This window comes from Xyrauchen texanus, chromosome 2, assembly GCF_025860055.1.
Source record: "Xyrauchen texanus isolate HMW12.3.18 chromosome 2, RBS_HiC_50CHRs, whole genome shotgun sequence".
Classification (NCBI taxonomy): Eukaryota; Metazoa; Chordata; class Actinopteri; order Cypriniformes; family Catostomidae; genus Xyrauchen; species Xyrauchen texanus.
The window spans coordinates 59,966,359-59,992,417 of NC_068277.1; the positions used below are offsets into that span (position 1 = coordinate 59,966,359).

A 26,059-nucleotide genomic window follows, 5' to 3' on the forward strand; every position below is an offset into this window, starting at 1 on the left:
ATTTTGGCGGGCTTTGATGCAGTGAGCGCGCGGACGCCTCTCATTGGATGCGAGTTCGCCCAAGCTCGTCTATAGGCTGCAGCAGTTGCCGCAGAGCAACCTATGAGCTCGCTAGATAGCCCGCTCAAGGTCTGCAGCTGCCGCACTGCGTTGACAATGGATACAAAAATTAAGGATAATTTTTTGGCTTCAATATCTCAGAAAAGATGAATCTTTCCCGTAGCGTAAGCTAGCTTACGCAATACTCGTTCCCTCATCTAGAGAGAACCGAGGTTACGTTAGGTAACCGATATGTATGAAGTGTTCCTGAAAGTATGCGCTGGCAAACTGTTTGGAGCGACCACAACAAACACCTTCTTTTTGGCTAGACTTTTTTATATGACTTTTTTTTTCTTCAAAAGAGTTTTGTTCAAATCTGTAAACCTAAGTACGAACCTTAACGGCACTTTTACACTGCAAGTTACAGTTCGACTCGTCTCAACTCTACTCGCTTTACTTTTCTGAGCTTGCATTTCCATTGCAGTTTAGTGCCACCTCAACGTGGGTGTGATTATAGGCTGATCGTCATAGTTGCGCCGCCTCTACTGCCGTAACATCATCTTAAAAACGACACAAACTGACCAGAACAATAACACAACCACTAGCTGTTAGCTACTAGCTCATTGTGCTGCATAATGATTTTACCCAAGTGTAACAGTTAAATTGATCTGATTGTTTTAGAAGCAAGCTTCCAGTACCTGGTCAACTAAATAAAGTGAAGCTTTAGAGTTAACATAACATACCATCCTTCATCGTGAGTCCAGGGCACTCTCCCTCCCATTGCTCGCCGGTTTAGATAGCGTCAATTTGGTCGAACCACTTCCACTTTTCCTTGATGGTTCTGTAGTCACTTTAAAACAAATTTTTACTTTCCCTACACTGTAGGTAGGTCCGGTGGTAGCCGTGTGCGGCCAACAGCTGATACACTTCCTGAGAGACTTTTTCATTTTGCACCTCGTTTATTGATCACGGCGTGGTTTTGCGCACAGCGTGAACAAATGATTCTGTTATCGCTGTTTAAAACTTTAAATCTAGCGGGTTGATGTCCTGTGTCGCAAATCCAGTGACGCTGGTAGTGACGATTCTCTCTGACCAATCAGTGATCTGCAGGGTTTTGACGTCACATTTAGTGTCGGCTCGCTTGGAACCTTGACCGAGGTGGTACTAAAAAAGTATCAGGTACCAGGTTCTATCCACAGTGGAAACCCCCAAAAAAGTGAGCAGAGTAGAGTTGAGTCGAGTTGTACCATGCAGTGGAAAAGCTCCATAAAAAGCACCATCAATAGAACTCCCTCTGTAAATCCATTTTCAGGTGTTGTGTGTGTGCTCAATATCTGTAATATTCCTTCATTAGTTCAGTTTGCTAATCAGTGATATTTATTATTCTAATTATTTGCATGCTTCAAAGCTCACCTGAGGTTTTGTCCCCCACATATCCAGCGATGGTGATGCCCAGCCCCTGAGCATTCTTCGTCAAACTCACATCAAAAGCATCCTGCTCTTCTTCCTCAAAACCCTGACACCACACAACACAGAAAAAGACAGAATGAACGAGAGATAGCGAAGGAAAAGGAGAGAAGATTTTCTGAAAACCTGATAGTGAGACCCAAGTGACCTTGAGAGAGGAGCTGTTGTGTTTAAGGTGAAGTGTGTAACTTGATGTTTAAATACTTTCCTGTCTCCCAGTTTACCTTGCTGGGTCAACTTTAAGTAAGCCATTGCTTGGTTGACTTCCTGAAGAGTGTAAAACTAAGTTGGTGAGGCCTGTCTCAAGAAGCCAGTTTTAATCATTATCCGGTTAAGTTTGAGTTTAGTTTGAGCAAACTTTTCGCTGTCAAGAATGTGGGATTGGCCTGGGTAGCTCAGCAAGTGATTTGTATACACCTTGCAGGTGCAACCTAGACACATCATCAGTGATGTAACCTGGAGTCATCGGGTGTTTCGGGTCTTTCAACATCATACACCCTCGCCCAGGCGATCCAGCCAGGGGTGATCAGTCCCTGACTTGTGACTAGGTAGCATGTGTGATCCACGGATCACCCCTTTTGATCCACAGCCATCTAGATGCCTTCTCAGCAGCATCCGTGATGTTCCTGATGGCTTTCCTAATGTGCAGTCCCCTTATTCCCAGAAGCTTGAGGGCCCTGTAGAGCGACTGGCCGGTAAACCCTCGGCAGCCAACCTCGATGGGGAGGCAGCGGGTCTTCCATCCTCTGCTACGGCATTCACCAGCCAATTCCTCATACTTGGCCCTCTTCCGTTCAAATGCCTCTTCCATTCGGTCTTCCCAGGGCACAGTCAATTCCAGTAGGACCACCTGCCTTGATGATTCTGAAAGGAGGACCATGTCAGGCCTAAGTCTAGTTGTGGTAATGGTTTCTGGGAATTTGAGCTGCCTTCCCAGGTCCCAGCTGTGCTGATGGCTTCTGCAATAAAGAAACTGACAGTAAAGAAACTGTCTACCACAACTGGAGTTGCAAGTTGGAATCCAGGGCATGCTGAGTGACTCCAGTCAGGCTTCCTTAGCAACCAATTGGCCCGGTTGCTAGGTTGGGTAGAGTCATGTTGGGTTACCCTCCTCGTGGTCGCTACAACGTGGTTCTTGCACACGGTGGGGCGCGGTGAGATTTGTGTGGATGCCGCGGAGAATAGCGCGAGACTCCACACGCGCTAGGTCTCTGTGATAACGCGCTCAACAAGACGCGTGATAAGATGTGCGGATTGACTGTCTCAGAAGCAGAGGCAAATGAGATTCTTCCTCCACCACCAGGATTGAGGCGAGTCACTATGCCAACACGAGGGCTTAGAGCGCATTGGGAATTGGGCATGTCAAATTGGGTAGAAAAAAAGAAAGTAGGTTTGCAAGTCCATTGCAACAAATCCATTCCTTTCCACTTATGTTAAATATTTATTGCAGTGTTACAGGGGTTTAGGAAGGTACTGCAATAGTTATTTCTGCCATTTAGTGTTTTAGGAGAAAATTATATTCAACAGGTCTTTTCCATTGTGCAGCCCTTAGCCCCATTGTACACCGGGATTTTCACGCACAACAGTCTAGAGTGTTAAGAGAATGGTGCATAAAACAAAAACACATCCAGTGAGCGGAAGTTCTGCGGGCAGAAATGTCTTGTTGATCAACAACCTCTTGTTGAGAGGTCAACAGAGAATGGCCAGATTGGTTCGAGCTGATAGAAAGATTACGGTAACTCAGATAACCGCTCTGTACAATTGTAGTGGGCAGAATAGCATCTCAAAATGCACAACATGTCGAACCTTGATGCAGAAGGGCTACAGCAGCAGAAGACCACGTTGGTTTCACTTCTGTCAGCCAAGAACAGAAAGCTGAGGCTGAAGTGGGCACAGGCTCAGTAAAACTGGACAGTCAAAGACTGGAAAAACATAGCCTGGTCTACTGAATATTGATTTCTGCTGAGGCACACAGATGGTACATTCGGAACATGAGGCACCAACAACATGAATCCATGAACCCAACCTGCCTTGTGTCAACAGGCCAGGCTGGTGGCGGTGGTGTGATTGTGTGGAGAATGTTTTCTTGGCACACTTTGTGCCTGTTAATACCAATCAATCATCGAGTATTGTTGTTGACCATGTGCATCCCTTAATGGCCATAATTTACACATGTTCTAATGGCTACTTCCAACATGATAATGCATCATGTCAGAAAGCAAATGTGGTCTCAAACTGGTTACATGAACAGGTTTCATAAAATGATTCACCTTTTGGATGTGGTAGAATGGGAGATTTGCAGCATGACCGTGCAGCTGACAAATCTGCAGAACTGTGTGATGCAATCATGTAAAAATGGACCAGAATCTCAAAGGAATGTTTACAATATCTTTTGGAATCCGTGCCATGAAGAATTTAGGCTTTTGTTTTTAGAGCAAAGGGAGGCCCAACCCAGTTTTAGTATAGTGTTCCTAATAAAGTGGTCAATGAGTATATGTCATATGTATACCATCTTCCCATTTTCCCAGACCTTACTTTGAATCATTTTTTAAATTACTTTAACTGGTCCCTCTTTATATTAGGTGTCTTGAACTACTATGTGCTAATCTTAAAATACATATTATACAATGTATTTATTGTGTAACTACATGTTGTTCTGCAAAATTCTCACAAGATTTACATTTGCTGCTACTGAGGTTAAGGTTAGGATAAGGGTTAGGGGTAAGGTTAACAGTGTAACTACATATATAATTAAATGCAAGTACTTTAAACGTGCAATGCAACCACACGTATGTACATAATAAGAACATTGTAGCAAATGTTTAAGTACATAGTGGTTAAAGACACCTAACATAAAGTGGGTCCATTTAATTCCTTTAATTGATCATTTTAGATTGTTTCCACCTGTCACGTCCCACTCGGCCATATCGTTTGTGTGCATGAAGTATATGGTTTGTGTGTGTGTGTGTTGTCTCTCTCTCTCTCTCTCTCTCTTTATTGCTCTAAGGTGTGTTGTGGCCAATGGAGCTGATTATTGATAGTGCGCACCTGTGCACAGTGTGTTCCATCCTATATAAATCGAATGAACCATGGCTGAGGTGTGCGACGGGAGACGGATATGCAGGAGCTATAGCCACCTTGTTCATGGGCACTCTTATAGGCATGTAAGAGGCCTATACATAGGCATGTGTTGACTCTGTTTCCCTGGTTCCCCGCTTCTGGAGCAGAGAATTCATGGTTATCAGTATTGTGAACTCTGGAGTTTGTCGTCTTTTTACATACTGAGCTGTCAGTAATCTTGCCCCGCATCTTTTTGTTACATTCTATTTTTAAGGTGTAACACCACCTTAACAAATAGTATTACATTACATTACGGTAGGGTTTAGGATTAATCATGAACTCAGGATCAATCTCCACATTGACAGAGATGGTTTATAGTGATCATTGTGATACCTCTGAACCCAATCTGAACCGGTTTTGATCTGTCTGGTTTTGTCAACCTGAAACCTACTCTAAAATTCTGAGTTTGTTCAGCTCGCTCTGTGAGACAGGCCTCAGAAGCATGAATAAGTAGCCCTGAGTAAAACTAATACATGAAGAGTTTTCTTTAGTATTGATGGAGTTTTAAATTCTTTTCTGCACAGACAATCATGATGCCATTAAAATGGACGACAGCTCAGAACGCTGCGAGTCTCCCTGCCTGTTTGATGATGAATGAGCCAAATTAAAAATAAGTTTATGCCTGCGCATTGGAAAGCAAAATAACAAATGAGATCTCTTTAATATGTATAATGTTGTTTCATCTAGACAGCAATGAGATTAAATGTAGCACACAATGGAGACATTGGCATAAGTCTCTAAAATGTTTCTCCTGAAAAAAGACCCCAGTAATCTCTCAAAGTGTCTCCTCTAGAGTTTCAGAGATCTCAACAATTAAATAATTCAGAGATTGAAATATGAATTTCAATTTGAGGGGTGGTTCTGTTACCACAAAACAAACAAATCTGCATTTCAAAATCTCACATATTTCATACATTTTTCAGTCTGATGAATATGCATTTGTAGAAACCTGTTGCTCAGTGACGGTTGGCAGGGGGGCAATAACGGGCATAGTGTCGTCCACCGTCGCGCGGCTGATGAGCAGTCGGATTCTGTTGCCACACTGTTTCAGGACCTGAGCAACCTGATCACTGCTCAGACCGAACAGATTCGTATCACCGATCCGCAGGATGTGATCCCCACTATGTAAACGACCATCCTGGAACCAGGCAGAGAGAATTTTTTATTTTATTGATATTTATTGTTCTTAAAATGCATTTTCTCTTGCTCCATCAGATTTCATTTTCATTTTCAAAATACATTTTTTACATTCTAAGTATTTTTTAATTTAAACTGATTAAGTTTAAAAAATACTTTAATTATATCACCTAAATTATGTGTTTAACCTTCTGTACCACATCTAGAAAACAGACACTCCCACCTCTGTAATAAACATGGAGATCTTTAGTCCTGTCCGAAGCAGTACATTAAATCTCAGGCATCGGGTGATAATAATTGTAACTCAAATGTCGTTTAGAAAACTAATCGTGTCCAAATAGGGCTAAAGAGTAGAATACAACAAGCCTATATGTTCTACTCACATAGCGAAGTAAATTTCTTTGACATACATGTTACATGTGAACAGATGTTGATTATAAGCCGAGATTTCACTTATAACTACAATAGTTACAACAATAATATCATATACCATTACTTAGAGGGTATTCCCATTAAAATGAGTCCACACACAATAATTGGATGCATAGATCATTAGATAATCAACACGAAGCACAATGTGTTCACAGCACATATTGTGATATCTGGCTAAAAACACATTAGCTTTCCTGGATCAGATGACTTGGTACATTGATATAGTACATTGTCCAGCTTCATGGAATGCTAAACCAATTGTATTAGGATTCAGATTGCTGCAGCAAGAGGTGGAAGTCATCCAAATATGGGCAGAGAGGATTGTTTACTCTAATTACATATGACCACCAGGAGATGGGACCAAATACATGAAACAGACTCAATGATGACTCAAATGACACAGAATGAGAATCCACATGCCTGCATGCTTTGAAGAGAGAGCATACCTTTAGTCTTAGTTGTATTTGTATGTGTAATTAGTTCTTAAGTACAATTATTATGTTTTATTGGTTTGGAGAAACTTTTGAACACTAAGATAAATAATTTTTGTAATGCTATAACTTTTGATTACTTTGTCGTATCAACATAAACTTTTACTCAGTTACAGGTGAAATTAATGGGAACAAAACAAAATCAGTTTTTCGAAGCTATCTTATTTACACCCTGAGTTATATAAAGTCTAATCAGAAAAATAAGAAAAAACATTTCTGGCAGAAGTTTTTTGTGATTTTTCAGCAGTTCCTTAGGCTGAGATTCTCATAAGTTATCATTATCTATATATGATTAAAGAAATTGAAAAGTTTTTGTTAAAATGATACCAAACATTTGACCCTCTTTGTTGTTATTTTTTGTTTTGTTTTTTGTAGAGTTTTGTAAGCCTTTAATTTTGGGTATGCCACTGAAACAGGAAATCTTTAAAAACACCTTCAGAGCTTAAAAGGTTAATATAGAATGGTATTCTTTGAAGTAACTTGGAGTGCCATCTTAAATATGGTAATCAAAGTACTGAATGCCATTAGCATTTAGCTTATCACCTCCTGGATCAGCAAGTAAACTGGATAACAACCCCAAATTGCCAACACGCTTAAAGCCAGACAGCAGACGCAGTCATGTCAATGGACAGGTGACCTTCTGGTCAGGGGATTGTACTGCTGCATAAAAAGGGACTATTGGGTCCATAAAGGTTCAAATGTGCTTGATCTAAATTCCACTGAGCAAGCACACCTGATCAGCGATGCCTCCAGGTAAGATGGTTTTGACAATGACTCCGGTGGTTTTACCGCCAACAATCCCGAAACCCAAACCAGTTCCATCGTTCACCAGCTCGATCGTCTCCATGTGAGTCCAGTGGGTCTAGAAAGACAAAAGTGCACACATACAAATATATATATATAATTGCCTCATGAAAGAATTTTCACATAGAACAAATGGATACATAAAAAAGGCCATTTATAAACAGACAAACAGTATGTACTTCAACTTCATGAAAATATCCTTAAAATACAGTAAAACCAACTTTTGAGGACTGAAAAACTTCACAATTACAAAACAATGTCTTAATTAGAATCTAAAATGTTTCTGCATGGGGGTATGGTATATAAAAAATAAACAGCTTAATTTAACAGTAGACTTTTGTAGTGTCCAAGTTTGAGTGTGTGCATTGACTCTCACCGCACTGGAGTGTGCTGAAAGGGTGCTTGCAGCACTGGGGGTTCTGGACACCACTGGGCTGGACAGCTGTGGTATGGGCCCACGGGCGACAGTGATTTTCATGTGGTCTGATGCTCTCTGCAATAGTGCAATGGCCTGCTGGTGACTGACCCTCTGATCCAGAAGCTGACCATTAATTGCCAAGATCTGATCTCCCTCTTTCAGTTTACCATCACTAGAATGCAGATCATACTGTTCAGAGATCAGCTCAGAGCTGAGATATTCATGTTCAGCAGATGAAAGAAAGTCATACACATTGTATGGCATGACGGTGAGTAAATGATAGACGACAGTGCGGGTCGACCAATCTGAAGAAAGAGGCGTTTCAGGTCCACGCACATGTGCATGTAAAATTAGTATTTTTTTCAATTTCCCTTTCTTTCTTTTTACATTGAAAATCAAACAATCAAAATGTACCCATTTTTCTTTCTTCCTACTTTTAACTTGAGCATAAAATCAAAAGAATTAAAAATAATTTGCTAATTTATTTAAAAAAAAAATGGATTTGTAAAGGAATAATGGCACAAGTCGATTTCGTGTTTTCAAAAATGTTTTTTTTCGATTTTGGATTCTTAATTTAATATGCAAAGACTGACTGATAGGGCTGGGTATCGAGTTCGATTCATTTTACGCACCAATCGAATTGCCTCTAAACAATCGAGTATCGGAAAATTGTCGTTCGGTACCAAATTTCGATACCTAAGGGGTTAATTGCTCTGTCTTCGACAGCAAGAACGAGCTGGTGCAGTCATCCTCTCAGCGTCCTGCCACAGAGCTTCCTTTAAAACTACTGATGAATGCAGCGGTGCAATGACTGGGACACCGACAGGTAAGGTTAATGTTTATCAAACAATCCAACAAACAAAATCAGCTAATTTGTAGTGGTACATGCTTGTGTACAAGTTAAATTAACATTTCTGTGTGAGGTGACATAGTCCTATAAATTGGGACCTACATAATGTTAGATATTGTATGGTTATATGGCTATAGACATCTAGCTAAAAAATGCTTTAAGGTCGACAGTAACTAATCAAGTTTAACGTACATTAAACCATATCTTGTTAAACCGTACATATCCTTAGGCTTAATTAACAGTTTAGCTTTCTTGTCTTAGTTTTTTTCCATTCACATTAATGTTATAGCCTCTGCCCCTGCTGAACCTGGCATGAAGAGACCAGAAGGGTCAGGAGATGAGTCTTTGAATCTGTAAAAAAGTCAACAAACTGAAGAAATAAAACGTCTAGGTTACTGTTGTAAACTCCGTTCCCTGATGGAGTGAACAAAACGTGTCGAATGAAGCGACAACTTTCTTGAAGGCCTCCGTTATCTCTGAACTTGAGAAAAGGCTGTTTGGAGGCGTCTGTAGTGACCAGAACACATCAGGAACGCTGTAGGGGGACTCCTGTCCGCAGAAAACATAGTCTTGCAGCAAGCGGGGGTGATGTACATATGGTACGTGCCGCTGCACCATGCCCATCTCGGGACTAGAGTCTGAAGCCAGTGCTGAAGCGGTCTCATGCCGCAGACGATGCCATATGCCCCAGGAGCCTCTGGAATTGTTTTAGAGGAACCACTGTGCCTGGCTTGAATAAGGTGAGGGATTTTAGCACCGACTGCATGCGCTTGTTGGTGAGGCGCTCTGTCATTGACATTGAGTCTAACTCTATGCCGAGAAAAGAGTATTCACAGTTGACCTGAAGCCCTAGACGGCTGAGGTGCCTGAGCACCTGGTCACTGTGGGTGCAGAGTGACTCTCGAGAGTGAGCTAAGATGAGCCATTCGTCGAGGTAGTTGAGTATGCGGATGCCCACTTCCCTTAGCGGGGAAAGGGCTGCCTCTGCGAACTTGGTGAAGATGCAAGGGGACGTATGCCGAAGGGGAGGACCTTGTACTGATACGCCTAGCCGTCGAATGCAAACCGTAGGAAGGGTCGGTGTTGAGGCAAGATAGAGATGTCGGAATGTGTCTTTGCGTGAGCATTTTGAACGTGAGTTTGTGTAAGGTCTGTTTGATAACTCGCAAGTCCAAGATCGGTTGTAAGCCGCCGCCTTTCTTGGGTATAATGAAGTAAGGGCTGTAGGAACCCTTCTTCATCTCAGCTGGAGGGACAGGCTCTATCGCGTCTTTGAGTAAGAGGGTTGCGATTTACCCACGTAGGGTGTTGGCATTTTCGCCGCGCCGAGGTAAAGCGGACGCCGGCGATAGGGGGTGGGGGCCTGGTGAACTGAATCACATAGCCGATTTGGATGGTCCTGGCCAGCCAGTGCGATGGGTTGGGAAGTGAGAGCCACGCATCCAAGCTACGTGCAAGGGGCACTAAGGGGACGATCATTTTTGCATCCCCAAATCACCTCCATCGCCAGCCGGGTCAGCCTCAATCCCGTGGGAAGAAGGAGTGACGCGGGGGGTGGCTGGAGTGGCGTTCCTCTTTAAGAAGGAAAGCCGCGACCGCAACGTTGCCATGGTTAGGTTCTCGCAGTGCGAACATGAACCATCCACAAATGCTGCCTCAGTGTGATCACGGCCTGTGACTGTCAGGAGCAGAGAGTCATCGACCACATCCAGGAACTACACAGGGGCGGAAGGGCATCTTTATAAAGACGCATCCTAAAAAAGGACGTTCAACACCAGCTGTGTATTGCTCTTTTACAGAAAATAAACTTTTTTACAAAAATATTCTCATTTAGCAGTGCTGTCGAAGCACCCAGGGGCAAAGCTGCACTGCCATGCAGAGAAGGAGAAAGCTGCTGGTATGCGCCATAGATCCAACAGCATATGATCTGCAGAGATGAGTGGAACAGTAAGTGACCTCAGTTCACTGATCGGACAATCGCTCGGCTCCGAAGAAGAAATCTGAATGAACAGAGGCATGATTCCCTCCATTTATACCCATATGTCCGGGGGAGGGACATGTAAATTCTGTCTGCCAAATTCTCATTGGCCTTTTCTCAAGTTCAGAGGTAACCGAGGCCTTCAAGAAAGTCCTCTAGTGTCACTTCACTCGAAACAACGTCAAAGTGAGCGACAGATGGGGAACCAAAGATTGATTTTGTTAAAACAGATTTCCTAAAATTGGTATAGAAAAAAGTAACGTTTAGCAACCGGTATCGAAGTCAAGGTATCGGTAACGATATCAACATTTTTGAACGATACCCAGCCCTACCGACTGATACATGGATTTACAAAGACCGATAATTTTATATTTTCTTAAAAAGCACACCATTTTTGTTAATCTATAAAATGTAGAATTAGTTTCCTAAAAACAATAGAAGGCGCCGTATCATGGCTGACCCTGCACTCTGACCCCAGCTTAGCTGGGATATGTGAAAAATAAATAATTTCACCATGTATATGCAGAAATGTATGTATAATGTGTGACAATTGATCAATTTATTTTATTATAGAAGTCTATGGTATGTCCTTATTTATCAAAGTAAACGTGTGTGTATGTTTCCACTTCTGACCTGTCCGCCACACTCCCGGCCTGAATCTCCTGAATGAAGATGCCAAGTTCTCCACGGTTCTCACTGCACAATCCAACAACACTGAAGCCCAAACCACCGGATACCGGCTTTGGCAGGTTAATATGTGTCATGTACCGACCCTGCACATACAAAACAGTCATATAATCATCCAAAGCTTTCTGGATGAGCTTTTCAAAAGCAAAAAAAAAAAAGTACAATGTTAATAAGTATAAGTAAGTAAATATGAGGTCTGAATTACTGCGGACACTCTTCCGAGTTCTGACTGATTGTTTGCTTGATTGATTGACTGATTGTGTTTTACCTGAGCCATTGAGCGGATGATATGTTCATATTCTTCAGATGAAGGTTGCCCATTGAGCTGCGCTGAGAACCCGTCATGGCCGCCCTTCAGATCTGAGTCAATATATGGAGTCTGCGGGAGAAACAGAGAAGATAATGGAAGTGTACATTACACTCCTCTCTTTGTGTATTCTAAGTATTTAGCCACACTTCTTTCCTTCAGCAACTGAATATTATAAATTGTCCTGAGATAGTGTGGAAAACTCATTTGTTTTGATCATTTCTGGTGATCATTTGTCCTCCCAGCCATCTGTGCACACAACTTTGTCATTAAATTCAGCAGCTGCTTAATTAATGTTTTATTTCCCTCCCCAGCTAGATAACCTGCTTTTTTGCCACATTAATAAATAATCATGATGAGACCACAGCAATAAAAACATAGCATGCGATTATCTTCTTGTTGTTTAATTAGTCTGCAAAAGGAATTAAATCTACTCAAATACTCTCAAGTGCCCATTCACTCGTGACATCTGCAGCGAAATCCATTCAGACATCTTTGTCTTTATTCTGCACATTAACACTGTTAGACACTCATCTTTGCAATAGTATCAGTGTCATCACAAATTACAATAACAGAGTGTAACCGCAGCACATTATGACCGCGTATAGCACGTTAGCGCATTAGCATCATGAACTCACGATGTAATAAAGACAAAACATTTGCTATTGCTCAACATTTTTTTTACTGTGAAATTGTGTGAATTCTACTCATAGAATGAGACAAAGTCATTGATAACACATTGTAATGTCACAGTAATTTAGGTTTTACATTTAGAGTCATCATATTAAAATGCTCTTCTAAACGCCTCCCACAGCGGTGTGGTGGGTGTCAGAATGTTCTGGAACTGTTGCTCGGCAACTTCTTTTTACCCCTGAATGAAGAATGAAGAAGAACTTCTCCAGAAGTGAGAAGGAGATGAGACGAGTCAATTTAAAGGTGCTGTAAGCGTTGTTAGCTGCTCTGGAACTTCCATCAGCCAGGCTTAGCCACTGATTTAGGCACGAGTCACACCACCACTTTCCAAACCCAACCCCTCCAAAGATACCGCTGGGACAGCAACCGAGAAGAAGAGCAGGGCATCTTCTCTCAGCTGTCAAAAACAACTGTAGCAAAACAGTGCCTTCAACTGACACTGAATATGCCATTAAACCCGCATGATCTTCTTCAACGACTACAAACTCGCTTCCTGCTATTAGAACGCACAATATGATTGACAGGCAGAGAGCGTGTCAAAGATTCTGATTATCAAGGAATTTGACAGAGATTTTTGGTTGCTGTTTACGCAATCTAGTGCCGTGATAGAGACCGGTGGGATATCTCAAGACACTTAATTTAGTGATATCTTTTAGTGAATTGGAACATTTTCTCCCCACTTTGCAATGCCCAATTTCCAATATGCTCTAGGTCCTCATGGTGGCATAGTGACTGGCCTCAATCCAGGAGGCGGAGCATGAACCTCAGTTGCCTCCGCGTCTGAGACCGTCAATCCGTGCATCTTATCACTTGGCTTGTTGAGTGTGTTAGAGCGCGTGTGGAGGCTTCACTCTATTCTCCACGGCATCCACGCACAACTCACCACGCACCCCACCGAGAGCCAGAACCATATTATAGCCACCACGAGGAGGTTACCCCATGTGACTCTACCCTCCCTAGCAACAGGGACAATTTGGTTGCTTAGGAGACCTGGCTGGAGTCACTCAGAACACCCTGGATTTGAACTTGCAACTCCAGGGGTGGTAGTCAGTGCCTTTACTCGCTGAGATACCCAGGCCCCGAGTAGGAAAATGTTCTGCATACTATTACTTTAAAAAATAATAAACGCAAACAGCACCAAGACAATTTCAGGCCCCTGAAATTTAAACTTTTGGAAGAACTATCCCTTTAATATCACTTATTTTATATCATTTTCAATTAATCCTGAGGCCCCATTGGGAGATTGCTGAGGCCCCCTTGCTGGTCCCTGCCCCCCGGTTGAGAACCACTGTTATAGACAATAGAACAAGTGGCTTTAGAAGTCAATATATTGTTTGGTTTATTTCCATATAATTGAACGTGAGCCTATCGCAGGCCTACAGTCCATAGCAATCTGTTCGAGATACAGTACACTTGAGCTGTTTTCAAAGGAAGCGTTCTTGCCTTGCATCTTTATATGCGTCAGACAGCCACATTTGAAGCTTCTCCTGTGGCTGCGCCATGTTTCACTGTTTTTTAGCATCTCTGGCCATAAATCTGCATACCTAGTCCCACAGAATGAACATTCCTTTAAATACATTTTTGCAAACTGAGTTTTACATAATGCATTGTACATTTTGCTGCAGTTTCATGGTGAAATGAACACTGGAGACACTACAACAACTGTGCGTTTTATTCACTTCCACTACAATCTTGAGTACAATGGCTAATTAAGAATGTATAAAGACACTTTTTTTGCACTATCATACTGCTATGTTACGATAACAAAACACTTTTACTCTAACGCATCATTTGAAAAATAATAAATTTTTACGCTTGTATAACAGACCCACCTACATTTACACACTTATTCCAATGTGATTAGTTTGCGCAGTAGCTCACCTGTTAAAATGCTGGACTTTGGACTCTGAGTACAGAGGCTCGAGACCAGCCAAGCAGATACATGAGACAATAGCATCATATAAGTGACACAAAAAGAAAAGGTTGCTTCTGAAAAAGTGCTTTTCATGTAGCATTTACTTTTAGGACACCATCGGTTAGGCTTAGGTAACAGTTATAGGTTAAAGAGGTGCGTTTTACCCATAAAAGCCCTTGCATACACCTTTAAAATGTTTTTAACCTGATTATGACACCATTTCACTCGCTTTTGGCACCCCTTGCTGGACAATTCACTGGGAAACAGCAGCAAAACATGTAAGGAAGCAAGTAATTACATTTTGCATATAATTTTCAAAAGATCCGGGTTGCAAGTTAAATACACTTTAAATGCATCCCAAGATGCCTACCCTCTGCTCTGTCCAGCTGTCTTTCAAAAGCTGTCAGTTTGTTGTCTATACAACTGGAGCTGCGCTGACTAACTCCTTTGGACTGAAACTCGCAAAAAAGATTAAGGTGGTATTTCTACCCTGAAGTGCTCCATAGGTAGGAAAATTCCTTATTACGTAATTTTATATACAGTCAGGAGGCAGGATTGTACAGAGCCCCTTAGACAGATAAAAGGCGGGAATATTCTTTAAAAAAAAAAATTGCTTTCACTTGCAATAAGTTATGCATTCCATTGTAATAGTTTCCGTTCCCTCACAATAAGTTTTTCGTATCCTCGCAATAGTTCTGCGTTCCTCACAATCGTTTCCATTGCCTCGCAATAGTTTCCCTTAAAATCATGCAGATCCGGGTCAGGAGCTTAAGTTAATGTTCAAATCAACCGTAAGAATGGGGAAAAAATGTGATCTCAGTGTTTTGGAGTGATTGTTGGTGCCAGACGGGCTGGTTTGAGTATTTCTGGGATTTTCACACACAACAGAGAATTTACTCATAATGGTTCCAAAAACAATAAACCTCCAGTGAGCAGCAGTTCTGTGAACAGAAATGCCTTGATGAGAGACGTTAACAGAGAATGACCAGACTGGTTTGAACTGACAATGTCTACGGTAACTCAGATAACCACTCTGTACAATTGTGGTCATCTCTGATTGCTATTCTGAGATGCAGGTTGGCACTCTTTTGGTGGCACGAGGGGAACCTAAACAACATTAGGCAGGTTGATCGGTGTACAGTATATTAGCCATGATATTCATAGTGAAACCATAGTAATAATACAGGAAAACTAAAACTATGGTAATAAAAATTATTTTGTAGTTATGATTTTACAATACAAATACAATACTTTAACAATAGTTTTACTATAGTAATATTGTAGACTGTAGTAACGTCTAGGTTACGTATGTAACCTCTGTTCCCTGATGGAGGGAATGAGACGTTGTGTCGAAGAGGCAACACTAGTGGTCTCTCTTGAGTGCCGAATATGCCTCTGATCTATGGGAATTAGGAAGACAGTATTTGCCATTCGGAGTGGTGGTGGTGTAGTGGTCTAAAGCACATAACTGGTAATCTGGTAATCAGAAGGTCGCTGGTTCGATCCCCACAGCCACCACCATTGTGTCCTTGAGCAAGGCACTTAACTCCAGGTTGCTCCGGGGGGATTGTCCCTGTAATAAGGGCTCTGTAAGTCGCTTTGGATAAAAGCATCTGCCAAATGCATAAATGTAAATGTAAATGTAAATTTGCATACTCCGCCCCGGACATAAAGGTATAAAAACGGGCAAATACGTCAATTTCGTTCAGGAATTTTCTGAGGAGCCGAAATGGTCCGGTCACTACAGTGGCTCGGCTCAGCGACGTGGCCGGGAGGACACAACGTCTCGTTCCCTCCATCAGGGAATGGAGGTTACATGCGTAACCTAGACGTTCCTCATCTGTCGCTCTCTCCACGTTGTGTCGAAGAAGTGACACTAGGGGTCCAATTCAAATCACGCCATGCGCTGAGCCGTGTACGTGTACTGCTGACACAAGAGCGGGCAGGTATATTTATAGCAAAGGTGACCAGTTGTGTCAGGCTGCACGTACCCTGCCCTAATGCCCCATAAAAGACATCAGAGCCCTTTTGGTTACCCAAAGCAGGGGAACAAGGCGACGCTTGCCCATCTGGGAACGGGCTGAGCCTAGCCGGGCCTCTTGTCTCTCTATGTTTCTTGCATAGAGCACAGCGGCTGGGGCCCTTACACGCATCGTGGGAAGGGGGTCTTACCCAGTTTCCTATTCTTTCAGGGGGAAAGACCCTGCGGAGACCACACCTGCCCAGCAACGGGGAGGTAAGTGGCGAAATACATCACATGGGTCCCTCAGGTCGTATGTGAAAAAAACGGCGTGGTGGTAGATCCAGCCTCAAAGAGGGGGGAGTTGCTACAGAACAGCGACCGGAGGGCAGCTGGCACTGCCTAAGGGAGACGCAGGTCCACTCGCAAGGGGACCATACCGTGGAAAATACACACAGGAGGAGTCCACACAGGAGGCCGGCCCTGTGGAGCACCTATACCAGTACGGGTAGATTAAGTACCCGTAGTGGATTGGGTCAGCAAATTCCTCCGCTGAATTGCGGACCCATAGGGCTAAGGAGGAATCATCCAGGGATCCGAATATATGGAATCTCCTGGGAGAGAAAGTGCACAATTTTACTTCGACCGAGGGAAAGGGCACTAGGCGCAAGCGATCCACCTGGTCAGTTCGTCAGCGTGTACCGAGTTCTCCTGGCTCGGACCTGAGAAGACACGGGACGATACTGACTCAAAGGTATTAGGTGTCGCCCAAACCCGCTGCTCTACATTTGTCTTCCAGGGAGGTACCGCTGGCCAGTGCCCACGAGGATTCAACACTCCTTGTTGAGTGAGCTCGGACCCGGCCATGGAGCAATGCGGGGGGCGGCTGGAGTGGCGTGCTTTCGATTGAAAGCAAGCCACGACCGCAACATTGCCATGGTCATGTTCTTACAGTGAGAACATGAACCATCCACAAACGCTGCCTCGGTTTGATCGCAACCCAGACACATGAGACAACGCCTGTGGCCATCTGAAGCGGAGAGCACTTTACCGCATCCAGAAACTATGCAGGGGCAGAAGGGCATCTTTATAAAGACGCGTCCTGAAAAGGACGTTCAACGCCAGCTGCGTATTTGCTCTTTTAGAGGAAATAACTCCTTTAGAGATAACCACTCTTTTTATAAATCTTTTAAGTTTCTTGCGCTGTCGAAGCGCCCAGGGGCAAACTGCACTGCCGTGCATTGAAGGAGAAAGCCTCTGTAATGCGCCGTCGAATCCAACAGGCAAGCGTCAGAGGAAAACAGGAACAGGTGTGTAACTCGCAGCTGACTGCAACATGACCATCGGCTAGGAAGACGATTTCTGAATGAACTCGATGTATTTGCCCACATTTATACCCGTATGTCCGGGGCGGGGTATGCAAATACTGTATGCCTAATTCCCATTGGCCTTTTTTCATAGATCAGAGGCATATTCGGCGCTCAAGAGAGACCCCTAGTGCCGCTTCTTCAACACAACGTCTAGAGAGCGACAGACGGGGAACCAGTTTTTTGGCGGAAATCATGTTTTTACTATAGTAATATTTTATTAACTATACTGCTTGGCCAAAAAAAGCCTATGGTACTTAAGAGCCTATGATTGGATAATTGGTCAGAAATCTTGAATGATTGGAGATCACTAAATGCTTGAAGTCACATCGTAAAAAATCGTCAGTAGAACTCACGGCTATGTTTAATAGTGAAAGTAAGAGCATTTCCACACACACAATGTGATGAGAACTTACAGGATTGGGACTAAACAGCTGTGTGGCCTTAAGAAGCCACTTGTCAGTGAGGCTAATCAGAAAAAACAACTTCAGTTTGCTAGAGAGCATAAAGATTGGACTGTGGAGCAATGGAAATAGGTCATGTGGTCTGATGAGTCCAGATTTACTAGATGTACTTTATTTTATCCCAAAGATATGGGTGTGTCAGGATAAGAAGGGAAGCGCATGAAGTGATGTACCAGTAATGCATAGTGCCCACTACACAAGCCTCTGGAGGCAGTGTTACGTTCTGGGATTGATTCAGTTGGTCAGGTCTAGGCTCAGCAACATTATGCTGCAATAAAACAAAGTCAGCTGATTGCCTAAATATACTGAATGAGCAGGTTATCCCATCAATGGATTTTTTTCTTTCCAGACAGCACAGGCATATTCCAGGACAACAATTGGGCGGCTGTGGCTCAGGTGGTAGAGCGGATTGGCCACTAATTGCAGGGTTGGCGGTTCGATTCCTGGCCCACATGACTCCACATGCCAAAGTGTCCTTGGGCAAGACACTGAACCCCAAGTTGCTCCCAATGGTAAGCTAGCGCTTTGCATGGCAGCCCTGCCATCATTGGTGTGTGTGTGAGTGTGTGTGTGTGCGTGTGTGTGTGTGTGTGTGTGTGTGTGTGTGTGTGTGTGTGTGTGTGTGTGTATGTGTGTGTGTGTGTGTGTGTGTGTGTGTGAATGGATGAATGAGTTACAGTGTAAAGTGCACTAAGGTTAAAAAAGCACTATATAAGCAGACCATTTACCAATGCCAAGATTCATCAGGCTAAAATTGTGAAAGAGTGGTTCAGGGAGCATGAGGAATCATTTTCACACATGAATTGGCCACCACAGAGTCCTGACCCCAATGAAAGTCTTTGGGATGTGCTGGAGAAGACTTCACAGAGTGGTTCGACTCTCCCGTCATCATTACAAGATCTTGGCCAAATAGTAATGCAACACTGGATGGAAATAAATATTGCAATATTGCATAAGGTTGTCGAAACAATACCACGACGAATCCGCACTGTTATCAAAGCTAAAGGCATTCCAGTGAAATATTACAAGTTTGCAACTTGTTTCTGGCAAGGCAGTGTATAAAAAGCAAGTTAAGTAACCATGTTTTTAATGCGCAAACCATGGTTTTAATAAAGTAAACAGTATCCATACAGTAGGGTACATTTTTAGGTTTTAAAAAAAAATCAGTCAACACAGGAATAAAAACTGCACCTGACAAAATATTTTAAAGAGGCTTTAAACCAGTGTTTCTCTGGCTAGATTTTACTGATCCGTACAGTCGCACTTCCACAGCTCTGTCCTTGCGATTATCTTGATGTTTGTGCTTTTTTCTACATTAACAGGCTACTGAGGTGTTACAAAAACAACCGTAACATGCTTATTTTTCATTTACTGCTTATTTATTAAAACACATCTGCTGTGTCGGCAAAGTCATGGAGACACAGACTCTTTCTGCAGTTTCATTTGGCCCTTCAATGGATTAATGGAACTGTTTCAATCTGCTGCCGTAAACATTAATGTTCATAAACGTCTCCCATAGGCCCTTGAGATTAAGAGCCGTTTACTCTCTGCTCGGTTGCTAAGCATGCACAAGCTTTGAACATGCACTAAGCTAAGTGTGCTCTGTGAGAGCGTGCATTTGTTTGTCTGCCTGTGTAAGAGGATTAGGCCGTCAGTTTGGTTCCTCAACATTTCAGAAATTACTTCTGCTCCACTTCACACATGCACTCTCTACATTTCTCTCTCTCTCTTTCTCTCTGTATCTCTCTCTCGCTCTTTCTCTGTCATTCCAGCATTCTTGTAACCATAGTAACAAAGACAAAGCCAGACCCACCAGTTGGCATAAATAGCCATGCACTTTAGTGTGTGGAGGCATCAAGAGATCAAAATTCTAGAGGTTTTTAGTGGTGCTGGCTAAGGCAAGCATCACTATTATAATTGATCATACTTTGGGTTAGGGATTTGAACAGACACCAAATGATTATTGGCTACTTTAATTTTCCATCAGGATCTAGTGTTGGTAGATTTGAACTTTTCACAGAGCAAATGCACAAACTCCAATCACAAACAGCTGTTTTTTATTCCCAAAGTCCAATCTCTGTGACAGATGTAAAGTCGTATATGATCTAACTATGATCTTATACAACCATGTAAGACCAAACGGGACAAACCGGACCCCATCTCCACCAACACAGAGCATAGTCTACTGTTTGTGAGAGGACATCAATATTTCTAAATGTGTGTTTTTGCATATATTTTGAGTTCAGTTAGAACACCCCCCCAAATGAAATACTCAAAACATTATTCATAAATAATTCTGTATATATTCACAAAAAGCTATCAAGTGGACAGATCGAATAACAAACAATGAGGTCCTTGCCCAGGCATAATGCATCAGCCTTTACACAATTCTCCAGCATTGGCGACTATGCTGGCTAGCCCATCTACATCACATGCAGGATGGAAGGACCCCAAAAGTCGTTCTGGGTGGGGAGCTAGCCACAGGAAAGCATGCGATAGGACGACCTCACCTCCACTTCAGAGATGTGTGCAAGCATGACTTTAAAACACTTGGCCTGAATGCTGATAGGTGGGAGGAGCTTGCCAGTGACATAGATCTGTGGAGGCAGGAACAAGACAGAGCCCTCAACAGGGAGAAACTGAGTTGAGGCAGGCTGTTGAAGAAAGGCGACTATGCCGGAAAAACAAGATGACTACTCCAGCAGACACAGCCTTGAGATGCGGTTGTTGTGGTAGAGACTGACTCTCCCGAGTGGGACTTTACAGCCACAGAAGACACTGAACTCAAGAAACCCATGGTGCAGAACTTTAGACTCTCGAGATTGACAGGAGCCATTGATTGATTATGATGAATAGAGTGTTAAAAAAAAATTTTGTTGTTGTTGTCCTAACTTTTAACCATGTAATTCTGGTTCAGGTGTGTTATTAATTTTCTAAATGATCAAACTTATAATTTTTGATGAAGAATATAATAGTTTGAAAAAAACCCTGTAGACTTGCATTGACCCGAGCCATACTACGAGACTTAGGAATGGGCTCTTTTGACTTAGACCAGTAAGCAATCACCAATAACACACTAGCAACCAGCCATAACACCCTAGCAACCATAGCAACATGCTAAAAAACATAAAGAAGACACTCACAACAGCATAGAATGTCTCACGTTTTCTTCCAAAAATTTAAACTTATCTCCAAGGTTCTATAACAGCCTCTGACTTTAGACTGGTTAGACGGTTCCCTTAATCCACACAGGCTGTTAACAATGTTACGCTCTGCGGTTCATAAGTATGTGAGGGAGAGAGGGAGTGAAAGGTACTGCTGGTGGGGATTTGATAAATATAAATATGCATATAAATGAAGATTATTAGATATAGTGTTCCACAGTTTTTTTAAAATCACTTTTTGAGCCATTTCAGAGTAAATACATAATTATCAAGATATATATTGAATATTATCAATAGGCTGAAAAATATCAAGATTTATTTATTGTTTACCATATCGCCCAACCCTACAATACATACTGGGCAAAGTCGAGCAACAATTGCATTATTTAGGTCTGTTAGTCTGACTAAGCAAGACATTTTAAATAGACAAATTGTTTTATTCCAGTTGAAATAACATTTTTAAAGTGCATGTAAACATCACCAAAAGTACAATGGCAGCCAAAAGTTTGGAATAATGTAAAGATTTTGCTCTTATGGAAAGAAATTGGTACTTTTATTCACCAATGTATAGTTAAGGCATTAATAACGTGAACAATTACAATTGCAATTTGAAATAAATTTTTTCAGAACGTTTTAAACTACTTCAAAGAATTCTCATTTAAAAATCCTTCATGTGCAGCAATGACAGCTTTGCAGATTCTTGTTATTCTAGCGGTCAGTTTGTCCAGATACTCAGGTGACCTTTCACCCCACACTAACTGTAGCACTCGCCATAGATGTGTCTGTCTTGTCGGGCACTTCTCACACACCTTACAGTCTAGCTGATCCCACAAAAGCTCAATGGGGTTAAGATCCGTAACACTCTTTTCCAATTATCTGTTGACCAATGTCTGTGTTTCTTTGTCCACTCAAACATTTTCTTCTTGAGTTTTTGTTTCAAAAGTGACTTTTTCTTTGCAATTCTTCCCATAAGTCCTGCACACCTGATCTTCTCTTTACTGTTGTACATGAAACTGGTGTTGAGTGGGTAGAATTCAATGAAGCTGTCAGCGGAGGACATGTGAGGCATCTATTTCTCAAACTAGAGACTCTGATGTACTTATCCTCTTGTTTAGTTGTACATCTGGTCTTCCACATCTCTTTCTGTCCTTGTTAGAGTCAGTTGTCCTTTGTTTTTTAAGACTTTAGTTACACCTTTGTATGAAATCTGCAGTTTTTTGGCAATTTCATGCATTGTATAGCCTTCATTCCTCAAAACAATGATTGACAGTTTTTTTTGCTATTTTTGACCCAATATTGATCTTAAGACATGTCAGTCTATTGCACACTGTGGCAATTCACAAACAAACATAAAGACAATGTTAAGCTTCATTTAATGAACAAAATAACTTTCAACTGTGTTTGATATAATGGCAAGTGATTTTCTAGTTTCAAATGATCAATTTCTCATGATTACTCAAGGATAAGTTGTTGGAGTGATGGCTGCTTTTTTCAAATTGTGATGGTGTTGTTTGTTACTTCAGTAATGTCCTGACTATACTTTGTGATCAGTTGAATGCGACTTTGGTGAATTAAAATACCAATTTCCTTCCAAAACAGCATTTGGAACCACTGTAAATGCAAAAATACATGTCACTGACTATGTCACTGTTTCAAACAGATTTCACAAACACTTCCCTATCAACACCTTTACATCATCTGTAATATAGTTTCAACATCGTGCTTTTTTTCTTACATGCTCCTTCAGATGTTGCACTGATTTCTGCAGGGCAAGAATCTGGTGAAAGAGAGGACTCTGCAGGACCGTTTTCAGAAGATTCAGCTTCTCCTCAGCTGGAACATCTGAACCCTTTTCCTTTAGGCGAGACTGTAACCTATCCACCGCCTGCAGACAACGCTGAGTATCTGCCACATACACACACATACAAACACAACAAACATCTGTAACAAATCATTCAACAATGCAAAAATAACTGTAACAACTTCTAAACAAATCAACTTTTCCAGGTTTTTACATTTTCATATATTCACTTAATTCTTAAAATATTGTCAGGAATGGTGACATATCTATAGTGTTCTTCTATAATGATTTGTTCCGAACTCAATTTGAGCAGTTTATTTACATTTTATAATCAAAATTGTGTTTAAATAAATAAATTAATTAAAACTTTATTAATTAAAACCAGTGAAAGTATAACAATTAATTTTCAACATGAAATTGTATTATTTTTATCAAATGAACTTTAATACAGAACCTCACAATCCTAAATACAACATTGGGGTTATTTTTGTCAAATAAAGTGTTTTATAACAGAGCATCACAGATGTGAGATATTGCTTAAATATTATATAGTTACTATTGATTTATTATTATTAGTAGTAGTAGTAGTACATCAGTGAATATTACATAACTATACAGTAGTGATCTATTTCTGTCATCCTTTTTCATTTAAACTGAGCTTTTATTTTGAAGTGTTTCTGTGCTGTTAGACCAAGGAGCTCTGACGTAATGACGGCACATTCCCAATCCGGAAAAGCCGGACATTACATGAATCACAGTGATTATTAAACTGCAAAATGCTGCTATTTAATTAAATAAATATGTAGTTTGTATATGACTCGTGCTTAAAAGTAAATTAGCCCACTTTCTGCTGTCATCTGCTACAAACAGTGCATGCAATGCTCATAAATGTTTTCCATGTATGAGCCAATGATCTCTAAAGTTATGAGATGCATGTGCAAACAATCAATTTATCTAATTAAATCACAGCTTTTGCTGTTAAATAAACTGACTAGGATATGACGTGATTTTAATATGTACGCTGAATGTTTGCTTAATGACATTTGTACGTCAGATGGTATCGTTTTTTGGTATTGGAGCATTTTTTCGAGTACGAATATAACTACAAGTACACAAGTGTGGTATCGGACCAGATTTCGATACCAGTTTCGGTATCATTGTATCCCTAATATATATATATATATATATATATATATATATATACATACACACACACACACACACACACACACACACACACACACACACACACAAGGGGTGTAACGGTTCTTTGTAAAACAAACCATACAGTTCACCAAACATGGTTCGGTAAGCATTTGCTCCGCGGTTCATCTCTAGTTTAATAACGCATCTGGATCATACAGTTTGGCAATAAAATAAAACGCCAAATAGACATGCGCAGTTGTAACCTCCGCTAATGCAACTGTATGGCTCTGTAAATGTACACACTCCAACTGTGTTTCTCATGAGTCAACTGTCTGCAAAGAGAAGCTGTCCCATTAACTGTTAGTATGTTAAATCAGTTGATGACATCACAGATCTGCACGCGTTAGTTGGCAAAATGGTAAGCGGAGAAAACAAGCTGCAAGAGAGAAGTCCCTGCATCATTTAAGTCTCCTGTCAACAGCGATGGTCAAAAAACATTTTCAAAACAGGCACTGATTGCTCGATGTGGGTGGCGTAAACTAGCAATACATCAACATTTGATTAGCTGTTTACGCTGACATTACCCGAGGATACAGTATAGCGTGTGGTGCGCACGGAGCCACAGGTAAGCCTGAAACTGCACATGGACACACTCCCATCTGTCTTTAAACAGGGACTCGTGATAGTTCAGACAGACATGAAACAATAACTTAAGCGCTCTGAGTGTTCATAGCCAAAGTTATGTTCCCCTTGCCCTTACTCCATTGATGAAGATGTGGGATTTCCACATATGATTAAAATACTCGAGTCACATTACGACATCCATTCTCGTATTCATTTTAATAGCTAGTTTGTTTCTTCTACAGTGAACAGATTCTGAACATTGAATATACATTGAGTTTGAAATGCACTTTATGTTGATGCATTTCACGTAATAATGCAGGTATTGCAGGACCCTAACAAACATTAACCATGATTAACTAATGTTTTACAACAGTAATACTGTAGTTTCCATATAGTAACCTTTATATTACTATAGTATTGTAACCACGACAGTAACCATGTTAATTTTGTGGTTACTATGATTTTGCTACAAAATTGGTTAACTAATACCGAACCGTACCGAAACCGTGACTCAAAAACTGTGATACAAACCAAACCATGAGAAATCTCAACCGTTACACCCCTAATATACACTGATGAGCCAAAATATTATGACCACCTGCCTAATATGATGTTGGTCCACTGCGTGCCGCCAAAACATCGCCAACACACTGACGTATGGCCTCTACGAGACCCTTAAGGTGTCCTGTGCAGAGCATGTGAGCGAAGCGGAGCGGTGTGACGCTCAGCTCAATATTCCGCTCTATGCGCGTGCGCTCCACTCAGTCGCTCGCGTCCCAAGCGAACGCTCCACTGATGAATCGCTCACGCTCACCGGTAAAACAAATCCCGCTCAGATTCCGCTCAGACATAAAATGTCTCTGTAGGCTACTTGCTTTCTGTTTGTACTTTGTAATGAATATCTGGAATACATGTATAAATTACAGTAGCTAGGATTGTAAATAGAAGTTATTTCGGGGTGATTCTGAATAAAAGTCTGTTCTTTTTATTCATTTAAATGCATTAAATTAACTTAATTATAAAACATGTCTAGCCCTTTGGCAAACTTGCCTATTAAATGCAATAACTGAAAAGGTATATTTGATTTTCAGTTATTTTATTTCCGTGAACATAACTGCAGTTGCAAAACAGGCATATTAAAACGCCGCACGCACACACAAACAAGATGAAATGCATGTAGAACTTCACAAAACAC

At 41.5% G+C, this 26,059-nt stretch overlaps 1 protein-coding gene across 1 annotated transcript in view; it reads right to left on the bottom strand.

The window, feature by feature from the left end:
- The window catches only part of LOC127658715 (multiple PDZ domain protein), a 125,903-nt gene that overhangs the window by 72,858 nt on the left and 26,986 nt on the right, over positions 1–26,059 (bottom strand). Inside the window, exons 3-9 of the mRNA XM_052148164.1 lie at positions 23,029–23,198; positions 11,692–11,802; positions 11,370–11,509; positions 7,867–8,080; positions 7,420–7,548; positions 5,576–5,764; positions 1,453–1,555 (exon numbers count right to left, since the gene is read on the bottom strand). Of these exons, the coding sequence (XP_052004124.1) occupies positions 1,453–1,555; positions 5,576–5,764; positions 7,420–7,548; positions 7,867–8,080; positions 11,370–11,509; positions 11,692–11,802; positions 23,029–23,198 (1,056 nt within the window). The remainder of the gene's footprint in view (positions 1–1,452; positions 1,556–5,575; positions 5,765–7,419; positions 7,549–7,866; positions 8,081–11,369; positions 11,510–11,691; positions 11,803–23,028; positions 23,199–26,059) is intronic.